The sequence below is a fragment of the Lytechinus pictus genome, chromosome 1 (assembly GCF_037042905.1).
Source record: "Lytechinus pictus isolate F3 Inbred chromosome 1, Lp3.0, whole genome shotgun sequence".
Taxonomy (NCBI): Eukaryota; Metazoa; Echinodermata; class Echinoidea; order Temnopleuroida; family Toxopneustidae; genus Lytechinus; species Lytechinus pictus.
In genome coordinates, this window is record NC_087245.1 from 42,475,405 (window position 1) to 42,500,123 (window position 24,719).

Genomic DNA, 24,719 nt, shown 5'->3' on the forward strand with positions numbered 1-24,719 from the left:
CTAGCAACTTTGCATTTCATAAAAGCACATTCGCTGGAAAGTCAGCTTGACTTTCCAGCTATTTATTTGAATAGTCATGTACGAGGCTGATTAGGGGGGAATCCCCTTTCTCTCCAGTTTTTTGTTTTCAATTCAAGTCATAAGTTTTGGTAGAAAGCACTGGCGGATCCGGGGGGGGGGGGGGCACAGCCGGCCCGTGCCCCCCCCCCCCACCTTTGAGAAGCAAAATTAGAAGAAGAAAAATTGAAAGAGAATATTATTATTTTTTGCTTATTAATTTTTTCGGGAGCGAAATTATTATTTAGCAGCTGCAAACAGGGTCTGCAGCATAAGACTAGCAGTTGAAGCAGAGTGATGGCTCTATGGCGATAGTTTGCAATTCTAGTCTATCTAGAAGAGAATAAGAAGAAAATATCTATTTGTCACAGGATGGCATAGCATTGTTTCTCCATTGTGTAAGTTTTCAGAGAATTGATTTCATTTAGCCCTATGCCAGGGAAAAAATTATTTTAAAAAGGGGGAAAATTTATTATTATTGCCGGTCAAAATTTCACCTTCAACTAATTTTCTACCGTACAAGTTTAATTTCAGTCCCACACTTGACTATTTGTGTCGGTAATGCAAGGTTGTATCAACAACAAGGCAGGCGGCGGCCCACTGCTGGTGCAGTGCTGTATGATCACCCTGAAGCAAGTAAATTTGTAGGCTCTAATTATGCATGAAACATCGAAAATGACCTTAAAAGATTATTTTTGTTCAAAATGGAAATGATTTTTAAGTTATCGGTTTCAACGGTGAATAACCATTCAGTAAATGCATTCAACAATGCCATGGCCACAACTTTTTTTTTTTGAGAAAGTCAGAAACAGAAAAAAAAGCAATCACTTTTTTATCGCATACATTCGTAATTCCGAAGCTTCATTATTCCGAAGGTTCGTTAGTCCGAAAACGAAGTGAGGTTCGTAATTCCGAAGGTTCGTTAATCCGAAAACGAAATGGTTAACGAACGTTATTTAGTTTTCGGACTAACGAACCTTATTTCGTTTTCGGATTAACGAACCTTCGGAACAACGAACCTTATTTCGTTCTTGGATTAACGAACCTTCGGAACATCAAACCTTATTTCGTTTTCGGATTGTCGAACCTTCGGAATAAAGCCACAAATGTTCGGATTAACGAACTCTTTTACGTTTTCAGATTAACGAACATCGAGGTATAGGCAATTTACGTGTTTCGGAATTACGGACCTTCGGAATTACGAAGTGTAACCTTTTTTATGGCCTAGGGCTTTTTTAATTTAGGCCTTGCATTAAACACTTCCACATAATAGATCTACCTTCCTCTATTTTTTTCCCACAAGAAAAAAAATCCTCTAAATTTTTTTTTTTTTTAAGTCTGTCTATAACTTGCCTCCCTTTTTTTCCCTTTGCCTGCCCTGGGAAAGACTGAAAAATTTGCTGTTTCGGAGGAATTTTTAGATTTTTTTTTTTTTGGGGGGGGGTAGGTAGAACAAAAAAAAAAGAAACAGCATTTCTACTAGAAAGCATTACATTAATATTTTCTTTATTAGCATTATCACAGACATTGCTCTAAATATCTGTTCTCTTGTAAGAGCCCTTTGGGCATGCCTGAGCACAACGTACACCATTCTTAACAATGAAAAACCCTTTACAGTGTCAACTTGATGCTCCCCCATGACCAGCGTCAAATATTTAACCCTATTTGACGCTCCAGTAACCATACTTGTCGCTCCAGTAAAAAGTTGACGCTCCTACTGGAGCGTCAACTTTTTATGAAATGCGCTGCAGCGTCAAATATTTAATTTGACGCTGCAGGTGAAAATTTGACGCCGTTTTGGGACTTGACGCTGACGCTGTACCTTTATGAAATAGGCCCCAGGACGCATGGTGGTTGAAGGCAATTTGTGTAATGGGTGACAATATGTGGTTCTAAGTTTGTTTTGCCGACACGAATTGGCACAATATGCTTAAAAACTGAGACCGACACATGCAGCACAAATTTTCGCGAGGCGACAGTTTGTGCAGGGGTGACAATTTGTGGTGCAACACCCTCTCCCCTACATTTCAATAATTTGAATTCAGGTAACTCAATGTAAATACTTTACTTTTTTATTGTTGTTTTCTTTTCGGGGGGCGGGGTCTACTTGGATATTATTTTCTATTGCAGGATGCATTTTGAGTAGTCAACATGATTTGTTTTTATAAAATACCAATCATGCCAGTGGTTTATTGACGTTCGTTATAACTTAGTAACAAAACGTATCTTACATACTAAAAGGACCTATAAAGCACGTTTAATGATTTGATAAAGGGTCGGGAATACAAAGTATAGTCTGGAGTACCATCCAACATTACAATATTGCAAAAAGTCATAAGCAGTCATAGAATGTTTTTTGGGAACGTCAGAATCTAAATTTGATATTTTTATCCGTTAGATTGTGGATGTGGCATCTAGCGCCTTCTCTCGGCAAAGTTTTTGTTTTTATTCAAAATAGCCCGGGGAGGCAACACCCCCCTTCAATGCCTATCTTCCTATGAAAAATAATGATATCGACGTATCTTGATACACTAATAAAAATATACAAACGAAGATGGAAACCATTTGGTTTGAAATGATGAAAAACACTTGTATTGCTTTATTAGTTTAAGGCCCGGTCCCAGTCAATTTACGGATGCAAAGAGGATGCAAAACGTAAAAATATGCCATCCGTTGGAAAATGCTATGCTTCCATTATGTACTCATTGTATACATGTTTCATCCGTCCGTTCTTCTCCGTTCTGTTTCGCCAATTTTGTTAATTTCTGGAGCGAATGAAAACGGATAGAGCCACCTCCGAAATTTTGCTCGTCCGCGTGTCCTTTATGCACACATTTTGTCTCCATCGGGCTCCGAGACCGGGCCTTTATTATTCCACTTTATTCATTAAAATTATTGTTATATCAGATTTGAGATGTGTTGTTTTCTTTTCATTCTCTGTGAGAGTACACTTTCCATCAGTTTGTTCCCTGTATTCAATATTTTTTTCTTTTCTTAATCCGTTAGGACAAGCAGTGGCAAAAGTACTCTGGTCAACGCCATTTTGGGCAAGGAGCTTTTGGCGTGTGGCATGGGACACACCACGAATTGTTTCCTCCAAATCGAGCAGGCGCGCGATTACGACGACGATGAGGATAATCAGGGATACGTTGCCCCTCACTCCCCCGGTGGCCGGAGTCGGCTGCCCAGCTATTCCGACGTCGATTCACATTTTATCATCCGGAGAAGCCAGTTTGCCTCAGAATCAACAAGAGGAAGGCCCAACTCGACTATGGAGAATTTCAGCAATCCTCTCGACATCAAGGTTGGTCATTTTCCCATTTGATATTTATCTTTACCTCCTCCCATTTCCACTTTTCTGAATTAATTACTCAATATACAAATGCAAATATTCTCCTACTGCAACACATGTTTCTTCATTTCGTGTGCTTCTGTCACTAATGACTGAATACCTCATTTTCCTCCCTCCCCTCCTCCTCCTCCTCCTCCTTCTTCTTCTCCTCCTTCTTCTTCTTCTTCTTCTACTACTTCTTCTCCTTCTTCATCTTCTCCCTCTTCTTCTTCTTCTTCTTCTTTTTCTTATTATCATCATCATTCTTTACTTTCTCATTCTTCTTGCTTTTTTTTCTCTTCTTCTTCTTCATCATCATCATAATTATTTTTGTTCCTTTAAATTCTCCTTTTTCAAATGTGTATTACAGAATTTAATATATTTTGGTGAGTGGATTAAACCTTGGTATGTGCATTCAAATTTTTAGCAACTTCATGATTTGTCTGACGCAACATCAGAGACAAGCCTCGATATTTCTCGCTACATCGAGATTTTTTTGGCGAAGAACGACCACAAATGCAGTTTGCTGAGACATTTTCTTCAGATTTTGGATTGGTAAGTTTTCTACAATATTGAAATGGGCTGACTCTACCCAGAGTCCTGAGAATACTTTTCTAAGAGGGGGTGCAAGTTTGTAAGGAAAAATTTGACAAGGAAAAGAAAGGGGTCACTCCCAAATAAAAGTTAATTTGGGTCAAACCTCTACATTACTAAATACCAACCACATTCCCAGGGGGTGCCAGAAAAATCTTGTGGGTGCTTCAACTCCCCCAGAAACCCTGCTTCCAATGGACATTAATTGTACCAGCGGTATAAATCTTGAGTGAGTAGAAGGGGATGGGACGGGGATCATAGTACTCTATATGCAAAATAGCAGATTTGGACACTAACACAAAAGTAAGCCTATAATCCAGTCCTTATGGAGTGAATTATAATCTTTGTATAGTGACTCTCAGCTGCTTGTGAAGCGACTGTGCATGTCGCTTTACTCGGGGAAATTAAGAAGAATGTACATATTCATAAGATAAACAATCCGTGATATCTTTTCCGTAAATGGTAGAGTGACTATGGCTCATGCCATCTTCTTAACAATAACCCATTCTTTAAATAACTATCTGTTTCCATTTTATTTTGTTTAAACTAGCCCTGGTATCAGCACTTGCAGAGACATAGGCGATAAAGTCAAAGCTTTCTGCGGAGATGCTGATTTGCACGTCCTCGTTATCAGCGTTATCGCTGGAATATCGGCTGAGGTAAGGTCTTATTTCGAATGCTTGATTTTATTTCATTTATTTTTTAATTTGATGATAGTTAGATTTGATGATAGTTAGATAGTTAGATTTGATGATAGTTATTTCTTAATTTGATGACTTGTCATTGGTTTTTATCTATCACTCAACAACCATCAAAAGATGTAATCCAGTCAAAATAAACTAACCGAGAGCAGTGAGCTATTTCTTTTTTTGTTGTAAGTGCTTGTGCCACTACTACAGGATGGCGTCCTTATCTGCCAAAAATAAGAGGGGGAAACGCACTGGGCGGTGCAGGCTAGCATACCTTCGTCTTTTGTGTTAGTAGATACACGCCTAATACCATGGTCACATTTACTCTACGGCGGCCGTACGGCGAGTCGAAAACAGCCGTTTTATTCATTTTTATACAAACCACCTCTATGTAGCTCGTACATAAAATGTAAAAACGGCTGTTTTCGACTCGCCGTACGGCCGCCGTAGAGCAAATGTGACCAAGGTATTACTAATTGGCCTACTAGGAATCAATTCAACAGTCACTGTAAAGTTACAACACCTTCACTCTTAAAAATGTTGGGTAACATATTTCCAATGCCACCCAACAATTGATTAGAATGTTTTTTCAATTCTGGGTAGTTTTAAACCAATAATGTATGCTTTGGGTGAAAACTACACAGTATTGGTTCAAATTCAAATTCAAATTTATTTATTTCACTTCCATCAATTGTACATACATGAATTGTATACCATATATAAACATAAATATTTGTATACGTTGCAAAAAAAAGAAAATAATGATACATATGTTGTGAAAAAAAAACAAAAAAAAAAACAAACACTTAGACAATTTGGGCAACACATTGTAGGTTTTAAATAAGTATACTATTTTTCAATAGAAATTAAATTAAGATGGAAATGGAGGGACCCACTAAAAAGCAATGCTTGTACAATGTGGGCCCCTCAAAAAAATGGATAACACAACAAATAACAAAATAACAAAATAGCAGAGTATAAATACAGATAATCAAATGAGAAAAAAAATCAATAACTGAGAGGGAAATACTCACAAAATAAATACAAAGTTATCAAAAATATACAGTTAGATAAAGGACAAAACAACCCGTTGAAAATTACCCAGAGTTGGATACATTTTTAACTAACTGTTGTGTGGGTAGTATTTTGCCCAACATTTCTAGAGTGTTTGTAAGTTAGGAATGCTAGATATTACTGAATGAAATTATAATTTACATTGTACCCCTTACAAAGGCCTTAGCTGCTGGGCTCGTTCAATAGCAGGTACTGTTTATGTCTACCTGTAAACCACATAGAGTAATTGATATAATGATATGAGCAGTATAAGAAATAGGCCTAAATTCAAACTCAGAATCGATTTTTAAGACATCAAGTAAGAAGTAATCATAACGATGCAAAAAATATCAGAATAATGTATAGTTGTTCATCTCTTTGTCGATCAAAACTTTTATGTTTGCTTTTATATTTTTATCATGATTTTTTTACAAATAACCTCACAAGTTGGGTAGACTTGATTGTCATCAAGAAAAACGGTGCTGTCAAAGGTATTTACTCTTTGCATTTTTGTATTATTTTATACCAGACGAAAGAACACTTCTTGAAAGTGAAGGAACGTCTCCCACATCCAGACATCATCATTGGCTTTACTCAGTGGGATCTAGCAGCCAACGAGAAACCAGAGAGAAAGGAAAGGGTATGTATACATGTGTTAACACATCCTTGCTCACCCACACATACACACCCTCTCTCTTCTCTCTCTCTCTCTCTCTAACACCCAGTGTATGTATATACCCTGCAGGTCGCTTGTCTCTATGAATATATTTTTCTTCTTTGTTTATTTGTTCATTGGGGTTCATTGTTTGTGTTTATTATATGTATGTATTTTTTACTTGCTGGCAGCCCCCCCCCCCCAAGAGAAAAATGCAGTGCTTAGTCCACTGACGGGGTTACCCTGGGTAAACAAAACGAAATAAATAAATATCATTCTAGCAAGCTTTCGGTCATATCGGCCTTTTCATCAGGCCCACAAATAACGAAATAGAGTGAATGTCAAATTAATTAGCACCACAATATCACGATTTTCCTTGACGTCATCATTGTGATCATCAATATCATAATGAGCAAAAATATAAATATCACATCTTTAATCACTTTCATCACCGGCATGATCATTATCTAACGATGTATTCCCCATAAGTCACCCCTTCTTCTTTTCTGATTCATAAAAGAAATTTCCTTAAATTTGGTAAATTTTTCTATTTTTATCATTTAATGTATCTATCATCAAGTTACATTATACATAAGAGAAGTACAGCTAGAGGTGCAGAGAAGCAAAAGCACCCTGATTTTATCAACTTACTCTCATTTCTTTGTTTCTTCCTCAATTTTGAGCATACTTCACTCAAATGATCCTTGGGCAATACCGCATGTGTGCCCATGAAAATGATTGGGTCAAATGTCATCTAGGGATGAAAAGGTCATATTGCATGTTTTATTGATCACGAAATCAGGCAAGACTAGTGGTTCATGAACCACCTTCTTTTTTAAGAAGCGTAAAAAAGGAAGACAAAAAAGGGGGAAAGGGAGGAAAGCAGTTTGATAATTTTACCCGTCTTATTCCTTGATAATTTACTTAGTTCGACAGAACGTCTGGTTGTAATTGTACGAACCTATTTAAAATCTTGTTTTTATCTGTTTTTCTCATTGATTGATAAAGAGTTAATTAACTTTCAATTTTTGTTAAATATTGATGACTAATTTCTGGTTTCCATGCACCTACACATATTCTCAATTATCTGTGATTCCTTCCTCTTTTAACTTTTTATCCTCCTGTGTCACAGAATAGTTTGATATAGATAGATGGCGCATGATAAATGCTGTGTATATCCATTATTTTGATATTTTTAGGTAAAAAATCAACTTTTGAAATCGGCGTTCGATCTTCTAAGTTCAACCGGAACTGTCTCCACGGTGGAAGAATCGAGGGAAAGATGTTTCTTTGTATCTGGACGCGAGGCACTAGGTGCAGCTTTGGGAGAACAAAGTAGGTATAAGTACATATTTACCATAAGTAGGAGTAAAAGTAGATAGTATATATACATGTATATGTAAATAAATAAAAAATAGCATTGTTTCAACTAACATCAATTTACACCACACATTGCATGTAAGGACTTCCGTTTGCTTTCCAATGATGTTCTTGCTGTCAATTCCTCCGTTGTCCAATCTACTGTTTTGGGGATAATAGATTTGGACTTTGCCAAATGATCATCTTTGTTTCATAAAGCTGTTCAGAAGTTGAGAGATCTGATCTTAGCAACTTTAAGAACGATTGGTTAACCTTTCTTACGCACCAAACTATCGCCGATATAACATGTTGGTGCACACCATTTACCACAAGAAAGGATCACCAGTCGCTCTTAAAATCACTCTCAACTTACGAACAGCTTTATGACACACCCACCAGGGGCCCATTTCATAACGAGCTACAACTGTTGTAACTTTGCCTTGGTAGTTGTCATAGTGGCAAAGTTTGAACAGTTGTAACTCTTTTTGAAACGGGCCCCAGATCGTACAGGTGGGCTGACGGGATTCGAACCGCAGACCTTAACTTGGGTTCCAGTCCGGTGACTTATCTACCGATGTCTGGAATCATCCCCTGTTTCCTACAGTCGTTCTTGTGTTTTACTTTATAGCCACTAATCGAATTGTATAAAGAATCACCAGACCATCTAATAAATATTGATATCTATTTCCTCAATATGCTTAGAAGATTGTTTTATACGCCCGTCCTACGGGACGTATTATGGTAAATGGGTATCACGTTCGGTGTCCGTCCGTCTGCTAACTTTTTCTTGTGACCGCGATAACTTCAGATTAATTGTGTATGAGACTAGTATAGATCCCAGGAAGCCTATTAATTTTGAGGTCAAAAGGTCAAAGTGCAAGGTTACAGTGACATGTTTCCATTTTACCATTTTATAACTTAACCTAGGCTTAACAGTTTAACTTAACCTAGGCTCATATAATTTAGTCTGCATAAGACTAGCATGAATCCCAGGAAACCTCTTGATTTTGAGGTCAAAAGGTCAAAGGTCAAGGTCACAGTGACATGTTTCCATGTTACTCTTCTGAAATTTGTGTTAACGCGATAACTTTAGTTTAAATAAACATAGGCTCATATAATTTGGTGTGTGTGATACTAGCATAGATCCCAGGAATTCTATTGATTTTGAGGTCACAGGGTAAAAGTTGAACCTTCCACTTTTCTAGCTTGACCGATAACTCCATTTCCGTTATTGGCGGGCGTATTGTGTGCTCGCCTAAGCGACACTCTTGTTATTCGTTTGTAACAGTGAAGTACACGAAAGGACAAGAGGAAAGATCAAAATCGTTTCAAGACTTCTTGCAGAAAATAGAGGTAAGATGTCTTTTACCTACCCCAGAGCATCATTGTTAATGTGCTTTGTATATTTTTAATGTCTTTGTTTCATTTAATTCTTCTTCACTTCAATTCATTTTTTTTTAAATTGCCGCAAATGTATTTTACATTGCAAAATGATTAGGAAATAGATAATTACGAATGAGTTAATAGTTTAAAATATAATAATCGAACTAATTATGTATGTACATCAATTCAATATATCAAATGGCTGGATAACGAAAAAAATAGTATAATGAATTGCGGAATTGTTGGATTACACAGAAGCAAAACTTGAACACGCCAGGTTATAGCTTGAATCAGTTGTATAAATTGGAATTACTCTAGGAAAGAGATAACACGACATTGAAATTAAGAAGCAATAAGAATGAAAGCTAATAATAACTTATCTTTGGAATTATGTACTTTGCCATTTTCTTCGATTTAATTGATACGTATTGTGTAAAACTATATCATGAATGTACATGAAGTTTTTATTCTGTCATGGCTTTTAATCATCCAACAGAAAAAATATTCCTAAACTTGAATTCGATAAATGTTTACCTAAATGAACTAAGAGTTTTGAAAAAAAAATACTAATGTTGCAAGCTAAAGAAAGCTCTATCAAATTAATGTTGGAAGGTTGTATCATGTTATCTCAATAATTTTATTTAATTGGGGTACCATATTAAAAAGCAGATATTGAATTTTTGAGAAATTTTACTTACTTCAAGATAGTCAGCCAATTTTTGTTGCCGTTCTTCAGAATTACTTACGTAAATGAGGTACACACTGTATATATATATATATATATATATATATATATATATATATATATATATATATATATATATATATACTTGTAAATAATTCAGCATCAACGCAAGACGTAGCTTCCATGTATCTCTTTATTACAAGCTTTCGGCCAATGGGGCCTTCATCAGGCCTATAATGCATTGAAACAAACAGAACAAACCATACAATGGACAGAGCCAATTAGGATACAAGCCAATTAGGATACTCGCCCTAAGCTTGTATCCTAATTGGCTCTGTCCATTGTGGATCCGTGGCAGTTCAGACGGCTTTCTGTATCCTACGCCTACGCCTACCATCGAAACGAACGAAACGAACATGACCATCACACTGACCTCCTCTTCGAACGCTCCTACTCTTCAAGCTCCTGCTCTTCAATCTCTGGCACTGTTAAGGAAACTATCTGTTAATTTCTGTTATTTTTGTTATCTTAGTGTAACCCTTCTGTTCTGTACCCTTTGTTACACATTTACTTTGTTATTTCGACCTTATTTGTATGGTTTGTTCTGTTTGTTTCAATGCATTATAGGCCTGATGAAGGCCCCATTGGCCGAAAGCTTGTAATAAAGAGATACATGGAAGCTACGTCTTGCGTTGATGCTGAATTATTTACAAGTGTACATAGAACATGACGCGCTGTAATACACGTTATGCAAAGGGCCCTCTTTTTATATATATATATATATATATATATATATATATATATATAGCATTTAAGAAAATCTTAAGTAAAATTATACCAAATTCACATTTATACATTATTTAATGGCGGCAATAGAACTACCATCAAATGCAATTTTAATAGGATATGAGAAATAACTGTAATCATTTTTTTATTACAGGAGCGAGCATCTATTGCTGGAAAGAAAGACAAACTGGATACCAACCGCAATGCATGCGAGGAAATCATCAGGAGGTTCAATAAAATTATAATCGACACTATGATAATATGGATCAATGAGAAAAGGTACATAATTATATGAAATTAGTTCACTTAAAGGGATCGTTTAACTTTGTGAGCAGCTGATTTAAAAAATTCTCAAACTGAGACAAAACATGTGTATGAGTGCATGTATTTGTCCTCAAAAACCCTGAAACAAACCACAATATAGAATGAAAAACTCTAATTTAGATACAAGTAGCAATTTATTAGCATGATTATGAGAACCGTCTAGTAGACAGGTTAAGCTTATGACCAGTTTACTCCAATTCAAAAAGTCCGTTGGCTATTTTGACTGCCTTCTGTTGTGTGTATCTCCTATTTACACACACACGCTATTAGCTGCACTGAACATTCAGTGTATACCTAGTACACACTGTATGTAGGCCATGCTGTGTTCATCTAGAGTTCGTGTGTTGTGGTGCACAGGTTCACTGTATACACATAGTCATTGAAACCAACTCCCAACTATTTTCAAACTTTGGTTTACATCTTTAAGGTTTTAAAATTGATCCTGTGGATATAATACTTTGAAACTTTTGGGATGGTATTTTTACACTATAAGCCTAATGTTAAGCCCATTTTCAAGAACCAAAATGATAATTTTTTAAATCAGAACAAAGTGAAATGATCCTTTTAAGAATGAACATGGAAATGCAAAAGGAAACGGGAACAGCCCAACCCTACCCCACTTTTTTCAATAAACGTATACGAAAATGTTTAATGGCCATAGGATTTATGTATTTATTTATTTATTTATTTTTTAATTTTTTTTTTCGGGGGGGGGGGGGGTATGGTCACACCCTTTCAAAACCGTTCCGCAACTCCTGTATATGTAACCTGAGAAAAACAAGTCTCTATGAGTGCAAGAACAAACTTAATAGTCCCTGTCTATATAAAAAATAGAACGTATAACGTTTTCTTTCTTACATAGCTTCAAAGAAATCGCATGCTCTGTAATATGAGGACAGGGCCCCGTCTTACAAAGAGTTACGATTGATCCAGTCAATCTCAACTGTATCCATCCATATTATATGTATTTCTACAGAAAATCTCTTAGTAAACAAAAAGAATCACACTAAATCTTCAAGAGAACGATGAATGTAGAAAATGTTTTGAACAAATTTGCATTTTTGATGTTGACGTTGCTGGCCATCCATATTGATCGGATGAATCGAAACTCTTTATGCTACGGTCTTTTACGAGCACCGTACACGTACAAACGATTTTCTTTTTATACACAGCAATAATTGTATGAAATCATTCGTACGGTGTTCGCAAAGGTATTTGTGACCTAGCATAATTTCATGAAAAGACGTAGTACTTTTCCATGGTACTTTTTCTGTAAAATACAATGTAAAGTTCAGAGGTTGGGACAACGATATTGAAAACGGGTTTTTGTCAATGTATATATTTAAAGGTAAAAATCACATGAGTAGATAGTTACATTGTATAATGTGAGGAACTTGATAAGTAATTGAGAAATAAATTATGGCAAACAGAGAGAATGGCACAGGGGCCGCGGAACGGTTTTCAAAGTGGGGGGGGGGGGGGCTGACCATACAAAAAAATCACAATCATAATTATGGTAATTTTTACGTTTTTGTACATGAATTTGGAAAAAAGTGGGGGGGGGGGGGCTGAAGCCCCCCCCCCCCCCAGCCCCTCCGCTTCCGCTTCCGCGGCCCCTGAGGGCAGTGTAATTAAAGGGTTATATATTCAAAGAAAGAAAAGAATGAAAAAATAGGACTGCAATCGTATGCAAACGATGTGCATGAATTGACGCGTGTGATTTTGGGGGTTTCGCAATCAATAAAGCAATATAGCAATACCTGAAAATACGAGATTTGAATGAATAGAAACAGGTACGTTATGGGTACTAGTATTTTATAAAGATAAGCAATTTTGAAACATTATAGTGCGCTATCCATAACAGATGATTACTGGTGCGTAAAATTCGACTCATATTTCAGCAATTACTGTATACCGTAAAAAAATCACTGAAGATATGAGATGCGAATGAACAGAATCAAGAAAGCTATGGCAATTCATGTAAAGATAAGCATTTTTGAAACATTAGAGGGCGCTCATAATTATGTGGAATATGATACAAAAAGAATAGAGACAACAAAGTTATGGCAATGTACATAAAGATAAGTAATTTCGAAACATTACAGGGCGCTATCCATAACAGATGATTTCTAATGCGTGAAATTCCATAATCGAACGATAAAAATATGAAACCAAAATGAACGAAAACAAGGAAGTTGTGGCTATGTTACTATTTTCCGACTTCACAATTAAATAAATACGAAGTTTTTGAAGGACGACTAATTTGGATTTGAATTTAGGGCATGAAGATGGCCTTTTGAAGGGCAAGTCATATTTTCATATGAAAAGGCAACTCTTAAACAATCTAAGCAATATGTTAGAAGTATGTAGCATGCAAGATAAGGGAGATGTGATAGGATTAGGAATGGTATGCAAATGGACTTGAAATTTACAAAATGGCGCCTATATGGACATGTATGAGTGAATTTTGAAAACTGAATGTCAGGTGCACAACTAAGGGTGCGGGAGACGATGTCTGACACATTTTGATCAATTTGGATGAGGGGCGTGGCCTGGGCAGGTCGATCAATCTCATTTGTGTTAAAACAAATGAATGGGATTTTGGCAGAAGAAAAAGAAGATTGCAGAATATGAAATATGAACAAAAACAAGGCATTGTCACCATTGGGCGTCAATGCAAAAAATAGCCATGGAAATATAACAATTTTGTATTTCGTAGAATCGAATTGCAAGATGAGATTGGATCCATTGAGCAAACCACTACAAGATTGCACGTACAGAAGGAAAAGTTCTTGGAAAGAAAGAGAGAGCACAGGGAGAGGATCATCTCCACAGTTGATGACGAGGTACGCTCATAAGATTTACATAATTTTGCAGAAATTTCCAACTAGTAAGTTGCGGATAATTCTTGTGCAAAAATTGAGAGGCTGTGATAGCGGTCTGACAGATATTTTCACTGAAAAATACAACCTACCTGACCAGATGCACGTCCGTCTTTAAAACATTGTTAAAGGCTATGGCAGTGTCATGGCCCCGTGCAAAAACAAAACAGCCAATCAACGCGCTTGCAGCGAGGTAAACAATGCATTGGCATTTCCATTGACGTTTGCCTGTTTGCCGGTGTCATAGGCGAAATGGACCGGGCAGCCGATCGGGGCCGGAGGAACTAATCGGCGGCTCTTTTATCCGCCGATTAGTTCCGATTTTTTTTTTTTTTCTACATTCATATCTAGAAATTTATTGAACAAACATGCATTTTATATGTTGACTTTGCTGCTTTCCATAGTTTTGTTTTGTAGTGATCTTTATTATTCATTCAAATAAATTTCATAAATACATAATCAAGAAAATATAGAACAAAATGATAATTTCAGCAGTGCAATACACAAATTAAATAACAGTGTAATAAACATAGCAGGCAAATAGTATCAGAAAAGAGACTTAATCCGAACTCATGCAAAAATAACATTTCAACAACTTATGTATGCAGCTATAAAGCAAATAATAAAACAAAGACGTAACAACTACGCAAATTTAAAGAATGAATGTATATGAGCATTCTCCCGTCCCATGAGCCCCCCCCCCTATCAGACCCCAAAGCTGAACAAACTAACACACCAACAACAAGAAACGGGAGAAATAGACAGAAAAAAAAACACCATACACATAACGGAGAGAGAGAGAGAAAAAAAAAAAAAAAAAAAAAAAGCAAAGGACAGGAACAATTAAAAGGATAATTAAAAAAAAAAAAAAAAAAAAAAAAAAAAAAACACGAACCAATAACAGACAGGACAGAGGTCAGTTTACAGCGACAGTCATCGATCGATTCCACACCATGTTGTGTGATGTGATCGTCATAGCCGATTTGTTCCGACCATGCGATTTGTTCCTATACGCCGTTCATGCAACTTTGACACCCCTACAGCAAAAATGTAAAATTCCAGTGGTCCATTTCAACCAATTGGCTCCTCCAAATCAACCACACCCACAGTTGCCGATTTGATAATCTTATTTTGGGACATAGAGATGTATATATGTTTTGGGAATACAATTTATGCATTATTTTAGCACACTTCCAATTGATTACAGCTGTGTGGGGCCACAAAGCCATATTCACTCTGAGTGCTCCCTTTGTACGCCTGTGCTATTCGGAGTGTAAACTTCGATTTTGTATAGATCTATAGGTCTTCATTACAACCGGGGCAAGAAATAGGATGGGATGGCGACTGGTGTGCTGAGGGTGGGTGGGGGCTGCTGCGCGCTCACCAAAACCCCCAAAGTAAGTAGAAAAAATATCAATAAAAGAACTAAAAGCTTAATAGTCCAACAGGGCTGCCAGGGAACTCTCAGTGACACCTCATTGAGACAAACACACTGACATGCACATATTTTTTTCATTTGTTTTTGGAGGGGGGGGGGGGGGCTTTCGGGGCTAAGGGCCCCCGGGTCGTCCAAAAAGGAGGTGCCAAAAAGGAGAAGGAAATAGATGAAAATAATAGGGAGAGAAAAAAAAAGGAGACTCGAAGAAGAGATCGCAAAAAATGGGGGAAAGTATAAAAGAGAAAAGGGGGAAAGAAATAAGAGGGATGAGTTGGGAGGGGGGGGGGGAGAAAAGGAAAAAGAAGGGGGACAAGGGGGAAATTAAAAAGGTTATAAAAGAGCGGTATAAAAATTACCGTTTTTGAACAGGTTTTGGGGTGTTGTGTCAAGTAAAATCGGTTCTAACATGAAAACTTGCAAAAACGGGCAGCTAAATTTGGTATCTACTTAAAGCTTAGACACCTGGCAAAATGATGATGATAAAATTTAAACGGAAACCCACGGAAATCCAAACGTTTCTAATGTAAATGCAAAAAACATGGATTATCAGCCTATTTCGAGGAATAATTATCCTATAAACCTCCTGAAATGTGTCTTTTATCTACTTTGAACCCTTTCACACGAAAAAAAGAATATATCAGGATTATGTGGGTGTCATTTCAGATTCCAACATTAAAAACCTCCTGTGAAATGGCTTGTTTTTCAACTAAGTTGTCATATACGCGGCATTTCGCAAAATGTCAAATTTTACTATTTGAGGTAGGAAATTAAAAACCTTTATGCAAATTCCCGAATGAAATATTTTGCCGTACTATTCTTCGAAGTGTTGTCTTTCAGCTGGGCATGACAAAAATTTAAAATGTGAAATTGCCCAAAATGACTTTTGGCGCACTTTTGTTTCAGCCGGCCTGACTGTGCGACGTTCTGTCCGCGGGTTATTTCTCACGCTATATTTTTTACCAAATGTATACATATGAAGAAAAAGGAGAATAATATAATCAGGGGCTGCGGAGCAAATTTGAAAGTGAAAGGGGCACGGGGAAAAGGGGGGCACTTCCTCTTTTGAAAAGTGAACTTAAAACAAAGAACAATTTTAAAAGAACATAGTCTACTATCGACCTCAGTGGCGCAATGAGGCAAAAGTTTTGAGGGGGCAGACTTGGTGTACGAGGGAAAACAATTGAAGCGGCGAGCGAGCAAAATGTTGACATTTTTTTATAAAAAAAATATTTTTTATATATAGATTTTGACACAATTTTCAGAGAATAATAATGTCAAAAGGGGTATTGTGTGCAAACAGATAACCCCAATGCCTAAGGTAGTGCGAGATGTCCTCGCATTAGATAAACAAATCACGGTCCATGTTTACAATAAAAAAGTAAAATATTGTTTAAAAACTAGCTACTACTCCCAAAAAGAGAAGTGGTACGGTACCGTGTGTCAACTGCCCATCGCTGCAATATACGCACGTCGCGTGCGCAAAAAAGGGTAGCCTATTGGTACCGTACGAGACTGAAATACCTCTTATCTAGACCAACATTTTTAATTCTGTGATAATATCAAAATTACATTAAAAATTACACCAATATATATATTGAAACATTTTGATCAAAACAAATATTTATAGAATAAATTTATTACCTTGAAACAGAATTATTGAAATCATTATTTCTAAGATAATGTTCAAATTACATTAAAGATTACACGAAGATATATTTTCAAAAAAAATTATCAAAGTAAATAATTAGAAAGTCAAAAAGGGGCCTAAGCTTTCGATCCTAGCAGAATCTTCGTCGGAGGCAAAAGTAAATAATTGTAATATTCGTAGAATATGCGTTTAGAGGGCAATCCTGAGAAACTTCCATTTATACATGTATAAATAATACTTGATGATTTGATGATTTCCTAGTTCAATCTGCAATGCACTTTTGGATAGATTAACATTATGTGAAAGTGGATGAAGCGCGCCGAATACGATGCCTCACATGACTTGTGACGGCCTTGTAAGGCGCGTATGGAAATTTTTCAAGGGGTTCGACTGGAAACTCCGGCGAGGGAGCGAAGTGATCGAGGGGATGTCCTGTACATCAATTGATCAAAAAGGGGGTGGGGATGAAAGAGATGGAATCTCCTATCATAATTTTCTTTTACTTTTCGTGTAACGGCAAAATTGAACACATTATGATTTCTATATCACTTTCTATTAGGTGATGGAATGCTTGGATGATGTCAATTATCGGATGCAAAAGAAACTTGCAAGCGTGAGAAACAAGAGGACTCTAAACTCTTATCTCGATGAGCACGGGGAGGTATAATATATACATATTCCATTCCTAGTTTAGATCTTTATTTTTGTTGGAGAGTAATTGGAGCAAAACAATTAGGCCTACAATTAGTTTATATACATAAGTTTACATAAGGTTCAGTTATGGAAGCAAGATCTTATGTTCCTCTATGTGATACAGTGACGTCAAATCATGTTTTATAACTGTCAGGCCTGTATCTTTATCAAAACAAGCGGAAGTAAACTCATATTTTCTCAAGGGCACTGATTGAGACATGAGTCCCTTCTGTACATCTCCATATTTTTTCATGGAATAGTTTGCTTTTGCTGACTGTCTTATCTTTGGCAATGGGCTTTATTTTTTGACAAACTAATTAGAAAAAAAAAAGATTCAAAATAAATCCACATTTAAGCGTCTACCTACAATAAGTAGGCCAAATATGTCGGTTTTTTTTTTTACTGATTAATTTGTTGTATTACATCATTAATCATTTTATCAATAGATACTTTTTGCATATAGTTCTCGAAAATAAAGCAAGTAATACATAAAAAAAAACCTTTTCCAGGCCATTATTCATGACTGGTACAGAAGGATTACCAAGGCAACTAATCGCGCAACACGAATGGCCTGTGAAGATTACTCCATAGATCTCTTAGGTAAGAAACCTTATAATGTTATTTTTCAATAAACTAATGAGAAAAATACAAAAGCCTGTTTTAGCTTGCTCATGCTTTGTATCCCAGAATATAAAATGAGTTTTGACATGTTAGCATACTATTCCAAAAAAAAATGCATGACTGTTCAAGCATTGCACCGTATAAGCCTACAAATGTACTAGGATCTTTCCGAAATTTATTAATTGAAGTTTATAATCAATTCAGCACACGTACAGATGGAATTATCTTTATTATGATCACACCTTTCTCTTGTAAACAGAGGAGTACAGGAAATGCTTCCGGGAGTTTCCTCATGAGCATCCAAAAGCCTACGTCAAAGCTCTTCACGAAGAAATCTTCCAGAAAGTCGGCAACGAGCAAATAAACGAAAACGCCGTTGATTCCCTCCTGAAAGGCATCACTGATAGAGGAATAATTGCTTTGTTTGCGACATCGAGAAAAGACCAACAAACTGGTAAGAATTAAAATCAGAAATCAGAGAATCCTCTGAATTTTCACATTTAGATGTTCTTTTCATGTTTTCAATTAGAAAAAAGAGAAACCTTTAAAATGAAGGAATATCAAATGCGAAAGACTTTAGTTCATGGGCGCTCTATTCTTTACCACATATTGGGAAGTGTCTAATTAGCATGTCTTGTATGGGGCGCCAAGTGTCCGCCAGTATTTTCCGTCCAAATCACGCCTTCCGTACACAAAATATGTTTTTATTCAGACGAAAATCATTTCGTCATGACGCTGTTTTATTTCGTATACGAAATTTATTTTTTGCCACACGAAATCAATTTCGTCGAGACGAAATGTAATTGCGTTCAAAAAAATTTATTTCGTACCATACGAAATTAATTTCGTCGAGACAAAATGTAATTACGTCCACAAAATATAATTCGTACCATACGAAATTAATTTCGTCGAGACGAAATGTAATTGCGTCCACAAAATATATTTCGTACCATACGAAATCAATTTCGTCGAGACGAAATGTAATTGCGTACACAAAAATTCATTTTGTACTAACGAAATAAATTTTGATCAAACGAAATGGCGCACCAAGTATCCGACGGTAAATTCTGTCTAATTCACGCCATTCCGTACACAAAAAAGTTGTTATTCAGACGATTTCTTTCAAACTCATGTTGAACACCTATTATGCACTCCCTCAATTTTAAAAGCAATCGTCCAAGACTATGACAGGCGAAGTGTCCGCCAGTATATTTCGTCGAATTCACGCCATTCCGTACACAAAAAAGTTGTTATTCAGACGAAAATCATTTCGTCAAAACGCAGTTTTATTTCGTATACGAAATCTATTTTTTGTCACTCGAAATCAATTTCGTCGAGACGTAATGTAATTGCGTCTACAAAATTTATTTCGTACCATACGAAATGAATTTCGTTGAGACGAAATGTAATTGCGTCGAGACGAAATGTAATTGCGTCGACAAAATTTATTTCGTACCATACGAAATGAATTTTGCTATAACGAAATAGATTGCGCCGACGAAATGAACTTCCTGTGATGGCAACGAAAAGTTTTTCGTTGCGATGCGAAGATCTATTCTGTAAATGAAATGAATTTTCCATCAGACACTTGGCGCGCCAAGTGTCCGATGGAAAATTCATTTCGTTTACAGAATCGGACACTTGGTGCGATAAGTCTGCCAAGTGTAAAAAAAATTAATTTCGGGTAAGAAACGGCATTTACTTTCAAGTAAATTTTGGGCCCGGAGCCCCCGGGTAGGCGAAAAGGGGGGCGCAAAAAGAAAAAAAGAGAGGAAAAGAAAAGGGGAAGAAAAAAAAGTGAGAAAGAAGCAGAGAAATTGATCTTTAACATGGGGGGGGGGCGCCGAATTGATGTTCAGCCTAGGGAGGGGGCACCGAAGTCATATTCGACCTTTGAGGCGCCAATTTGATGTTTGGCTGGGAGACGCGAAATTCATGTTTGAGTTTGGCGCTCGCAATTGCATCAAGTCAGAACATAAACAAATTCTGCTCGCTCTTCGCGTTAGCATCAATTGTTTAGTAAGATGAAGACCGATCCTGTTCATTGTTAGATAAGTGCTTCGAATGTCCAAATTTTTGGTCAGAATATCACATTTTTTGCTCACGCTTCGCGCTCTCACAATATTGTTTAGACAGATACACATCCTGTTCATGGTTAATAAATTTGCTTAGAATGTCCAGCTATATAGTTTGGGTCGTAATCGGTCGTAATACATAAAATTTTAAGCCCGCGCTACGCGCTCGCATAAAATTAGATGCCCATTCTGATCATGATTACCAAGAGTGCTTAGAATGTAAACATTTTAGGTTAGAATATCAAACATTTTTATCAATTGGTTAGATACCATACTATTCATAGTAACAATATGTGCCTAGAATGTCCAGTTTTGAGTCGGAATATCAAAAATTCTGATGCGAGCGCAAATGATTTTGTTAGATACTTATCGATCGTGTTCATGATTACCAATAGTGCTTGGAATGTCCAAATGTTAGGTAAAATATCATAAATTTTCTGCTCGCACTTCACGCTTGCATCAATATATTTGATAAAGCTAAATTAACCCAGGCTAAATGCATAGAATGTTCAGTTTTAGGTCGTAAATTACAAAATTATCAGCTCGCGCTTTGCGCTTGCATTAATGTTGAGATAGATACCCATCCAGTTCTCGATTATCAAAAGTGCTTACAGAAATTCCATATTTAAGGTCAGAATATCAACAATTTTCCGCTCGCGTATCGTACTCGCATCAATAATTGTTTAGATATACGTATACCAATCATGTTCAAGGTTACAAAAAGTGCTTAGAATTTCCGATAATGATGAATTAATTTCGTTTACAGAATAGATCTTCGCATCGCAACGACAAACTTTTCGTACCACAGGAAGTTCATTTCGTCGGCGCAATCCATTTCGTTATAGCAAAATTCATTTCGTACGGTACGAAATGAATTACGTCTCATACGAAATTCATTTCGTGTGGCACAAAATAAAATTCGTTAACGTTATTACACTGCGTATTGACGAAACGTTTTTCGTATGAGAAAAACAAACTTTTTGTATGGAATATGGCGTAAATTCGACGGAATTTTCCACTGGACACTTGGCGCACCTATTTTGTACACGAAATTATATTTCGTTATAGCAAAATATATTTCGTATGGTACGAAATTAATTTTGTAGACGCAATTACATTTCGTCTCAACGAAATTCATTTCGTATGGTACGAAATAAATTTTGTAGGCGCAATTACATTTCGTCTCAACGAAATTCATTTCGTAGGGTACGAAATATTTTGTAGACGCAATTACGAGACGAAATTCATTTCGTTTGGAACGAAATAAATTTTGTAGACGCAATTACATTTCGTCTCGACGAAATTCATTTCGTGTGAGGAAAAATAACTTTCGTATACCAAATAAAACTGCGTCATGACAAAATGATTTTCGTCTGAATAAAAACATATTTTGTGTACGGAATGGCGTGAATTCGACGAAATATACTGGCGGACACTTCGCCTGTCATAGTCTTGGACGATTGCTTTTAAAATTGAGGGAGTGCATAATAGGTGTTCAACATGAGTTTGAAAGAAATTGCTATTCATGATTTATAACTGACTTATATGTTTAGAGGATCATTTTTGTTTGTGGATGAAAAAAATGTTCGATTGTAATTTAATTAGATTTTTTGATATAGCACAAATAACAATATTTAAGAGTTTTCCCGACAGCAACGCAGGCGCTTTTTACGCTATTGTCAAATGCTCTTCCTGACAACGAAGTCTTTGTCGAGGGTGAGTGAATCGAAACAACAGTGTCGTCCGCGCCTCTGGACAAACGAAATATTTGCAAATTTTCGTCAGCTGAGGGGAGCGTTTCATGAAATGACTTGTGGGAGGTTTTATCCGACAAGTCCCATTTTATCCGACAATTACAACAGGAAACATGCCTCTACGTCAGTCAACATCAGGGAAAGATGTCAGATGAGACAACTTGTCTTATGAAAATGCCCGGTGAAAATGTTGATGAAACACTCCCCTAAAACGTCGGACGAAACTGCTGTTTCGATTCATCGACCCTCGACAATGATCTCATTACGATTTGAATTGCATTTAAAAGAGGTGGTCCAGGCTGGAGATATTTATACCTCAATAAATAGAGTAAAATTCACAAAGCAAAATCCTGAAAATTTGATTCAAAATTGGATAACAAATAACGAAGTTATTGAATTTTAAATATTTGAATTATTCCGGTGAAACAGTTCTAGGCATGTCTTCATGAATATTCATTAATTGGGCTGATGATGTCATATCCCCACTTGTTCTTTTGTATTCTATTTTATGAAATTAGGTTTATTATATTTTTCTCTACCAAGAAATAAAACAATTGTATTGACAACTGATTAAGAGCATTAGTTATTTATTGCCGCAACTTATTTCATCATAATGGAGACATATCATTTTTACATGTATGAAAAAATGAAACAATTATGATTTCATGTCATAACATAAGAAAAGGGAAAGTGGGGATATGACATCATCAGCCCACCTAATGAATATTCATGATGATGTGCATATAACTGTTTTCACAAAATATGAATGAACTTTAAAATTCAATGACTTCGTTATTTGTAATCCGATTTTGATGAAAATTTTCGCATTATGCTCTGTGAATTTTACTCCATTAAGTTAGATGTAAATATCTTCAGCCAAAACATCCTATTAAATGCATTTGTAGGATTCATTCTGCGTCGCTGAGCGAAAAATAGCTATTGTGTTTATTGCTACAACGTCTCTTACTCTTTCAATGGACCATGCTCTTTCTATCCTAGCTAATGTTCAGGAACAAAGTGTTTTCAGAGAAAGGCAGCGAATGGCTGCAGGTGCCGGCGTCAGGTTTCTTTGGGTACGACAATGGCTATGGGGAGCATTCGAGGACAAACTAATGAAGAAATTTGAGAAAGAGGGCAGTTCTTGTCTTGTTGAAATCAGAGAGTCATGCAGAAGAGCCATCGAAGAGTAAGTGTATAATGCAATGACTAGTGGTGTATGCAAGGTTGATTTTCAAATTTATACGGCAGCATGAGCCATATGATACAAAATGCAGTTACAAAACACAGAATCTCAGTAGCGAGTGCGTCGCGGCTACTGCCACATCGGTTGAGGATTGGTCTCTGGTCTCTGGTATGTCGTGGACACCCGGTAGAACCTGCGATAATGTCTCAACTAGAGTATTTCTTTTTCAATTATAGCTACTCTAAGAAGATATAATTTAAGACTTAGCAAGGAGTCGTGGTTTTGTTAGCAATTATTTGCAATTTGCGAAGACACTCATACCTCGCAGAAACCTGTTGCTACCTTCAGAATATCTCCATTAAGATTGAACATGTTTGTTTCCTTGCAAATTCACGTAGATATAGTTAAAACAGAAAAGGGTTCCAAACAGTCCTTTTGAATTTTTGTTTTGTTTTACAATGAACCCTTTTAAACAGTTAAAACTGTATGGTTCTTAATACGACTTATTGGGTTCTTAATAACGTAAGCGCTTCACTAGAACATTTTTTAAGAACACTAAAAGGTTTCAAATACGAGACAAAGAAATTTTCTGATCAGCACTATTTTTCTATGATTACTGTTAAGTTTTTAATTACAAAATTTTATCTACAACCATCACATCTGAAAATTCATAAGAATATCTTCGAAAACTTCAAGTAAAAACCTTTAATCAATAAAGTGGTTTCTTTGTAGAAATGTTCTATAGTGAGGTTTGCTTTAACTGGTCATTTTATGTTAAATCTAGCAAGTTTTTCAACTGCTAATAACAAATTGATAAAGTTATTAACCTTGACGATTAGTTCTTGACATTTGCCACCTTTCGCAATCATCACGGACGCTATATTAGGGTCCCCTAACACAAAAGTTGACGCTTAATCATACACTTGATTTTTAAGATTGATTGTACATTATAGTCAATAGAATCAAACGTAGAAAACTGCTCTACAATCAATGCTAGGATTTGTGTTACAGGGGGGTTACAGGCCCTACAGATCTGCTTTTCGTGTGCAAAATTCTTTCCCGCGACACCCGCGCGCCATACATGCATGTATTACGACTGATGGCTGGAGATCTTCGAAATGCAGGACCTAAAATAGAATATGACATGGATAAGAAAGTGGTTTTTCAAACAAATCGAGTACATATTGAGTGAGGAAAAACTTACTAAATTAAGGCTTAGATATAGATCATTACAGTCCATCGAATCGATATTGCATTTTATGTGGATTATTGGTGGATCTCTGGCAATTGATTACATGGGTCAGATCACCTCTCTCGCCGAACCCATTTCGCATATGTACACAGCGTATGCAATACGTTTGCATGCGGGTTTCTTTTGTTTCTTTTGTTCACTCCTTCTACACAAACGATACGCCTCTAGCACACGATGTAAAGGGTATTATGTTTTACTTTCCCTAGAAATAGGGTTTAGATTCAAATTCCGAGGGGACCACTTCCATTGATGAGTGG

General features: G+C 36.4%; 1 protein-coding gene across 1 annotated transcript in view; it reads left to right on the forward strand.

The window, feature by feature from the left end:
* The first annotated feature begins 343 nt into the window (after positions 1-343).
* LOC129267577 (transmembrane GTPase Marf-like) overlaps positions 344-24,719 on the forward strand; it is a 29,820-nt gene continuing 5,444 nt past the window's right edge. Inside the window, exons 1-13 of the mRNA XM_064103392.1 lie at positions 344-455; positions 3,064-3,361; positions 3,816-3,943; positions 4,533-4,641; positions 6,254-6,364; positions 7,579-7,714; positions 9,027-9,091; positions 10,747-10,871; positions 13,636-13,762; positions 17,444-17,545; positions 18,087-18,177; positions 18,458-18,652; positions 23,027-23,213. Of these exons, the coding sequence (XP_063959462.1) occupies positions 3,128-3,361; positions 3,816-3,943; positions 4,533-4,641; positions 6,254-6,364; positions 7,579-7,714; positions 9,027-9,091; positions 10,747-10,871; positions 13,636-13,762; positions 17,444-17,545; positions 18,087-18,177; positions 18,458-18,652; positions 23,027-23,213 (1,610 nt within the window). The 5' untranslated portion in view covers positions 344-455; positions 3,064-3,127. The remainder of the gene's footprint in view (positions 456-3,063; positions 3,362-3,815; positions 3,944-4,532; positions 4,642-6,253; positions 6,365-7,578; positions 7,715-9,026; positions 9,092-10,746; positions 10,872-13,635; positions 13,763-17,443; positions 17,546-18,086; positions 18,178-18,457; positions 18,653-23,026; positions 23,214-24,719) is intronic.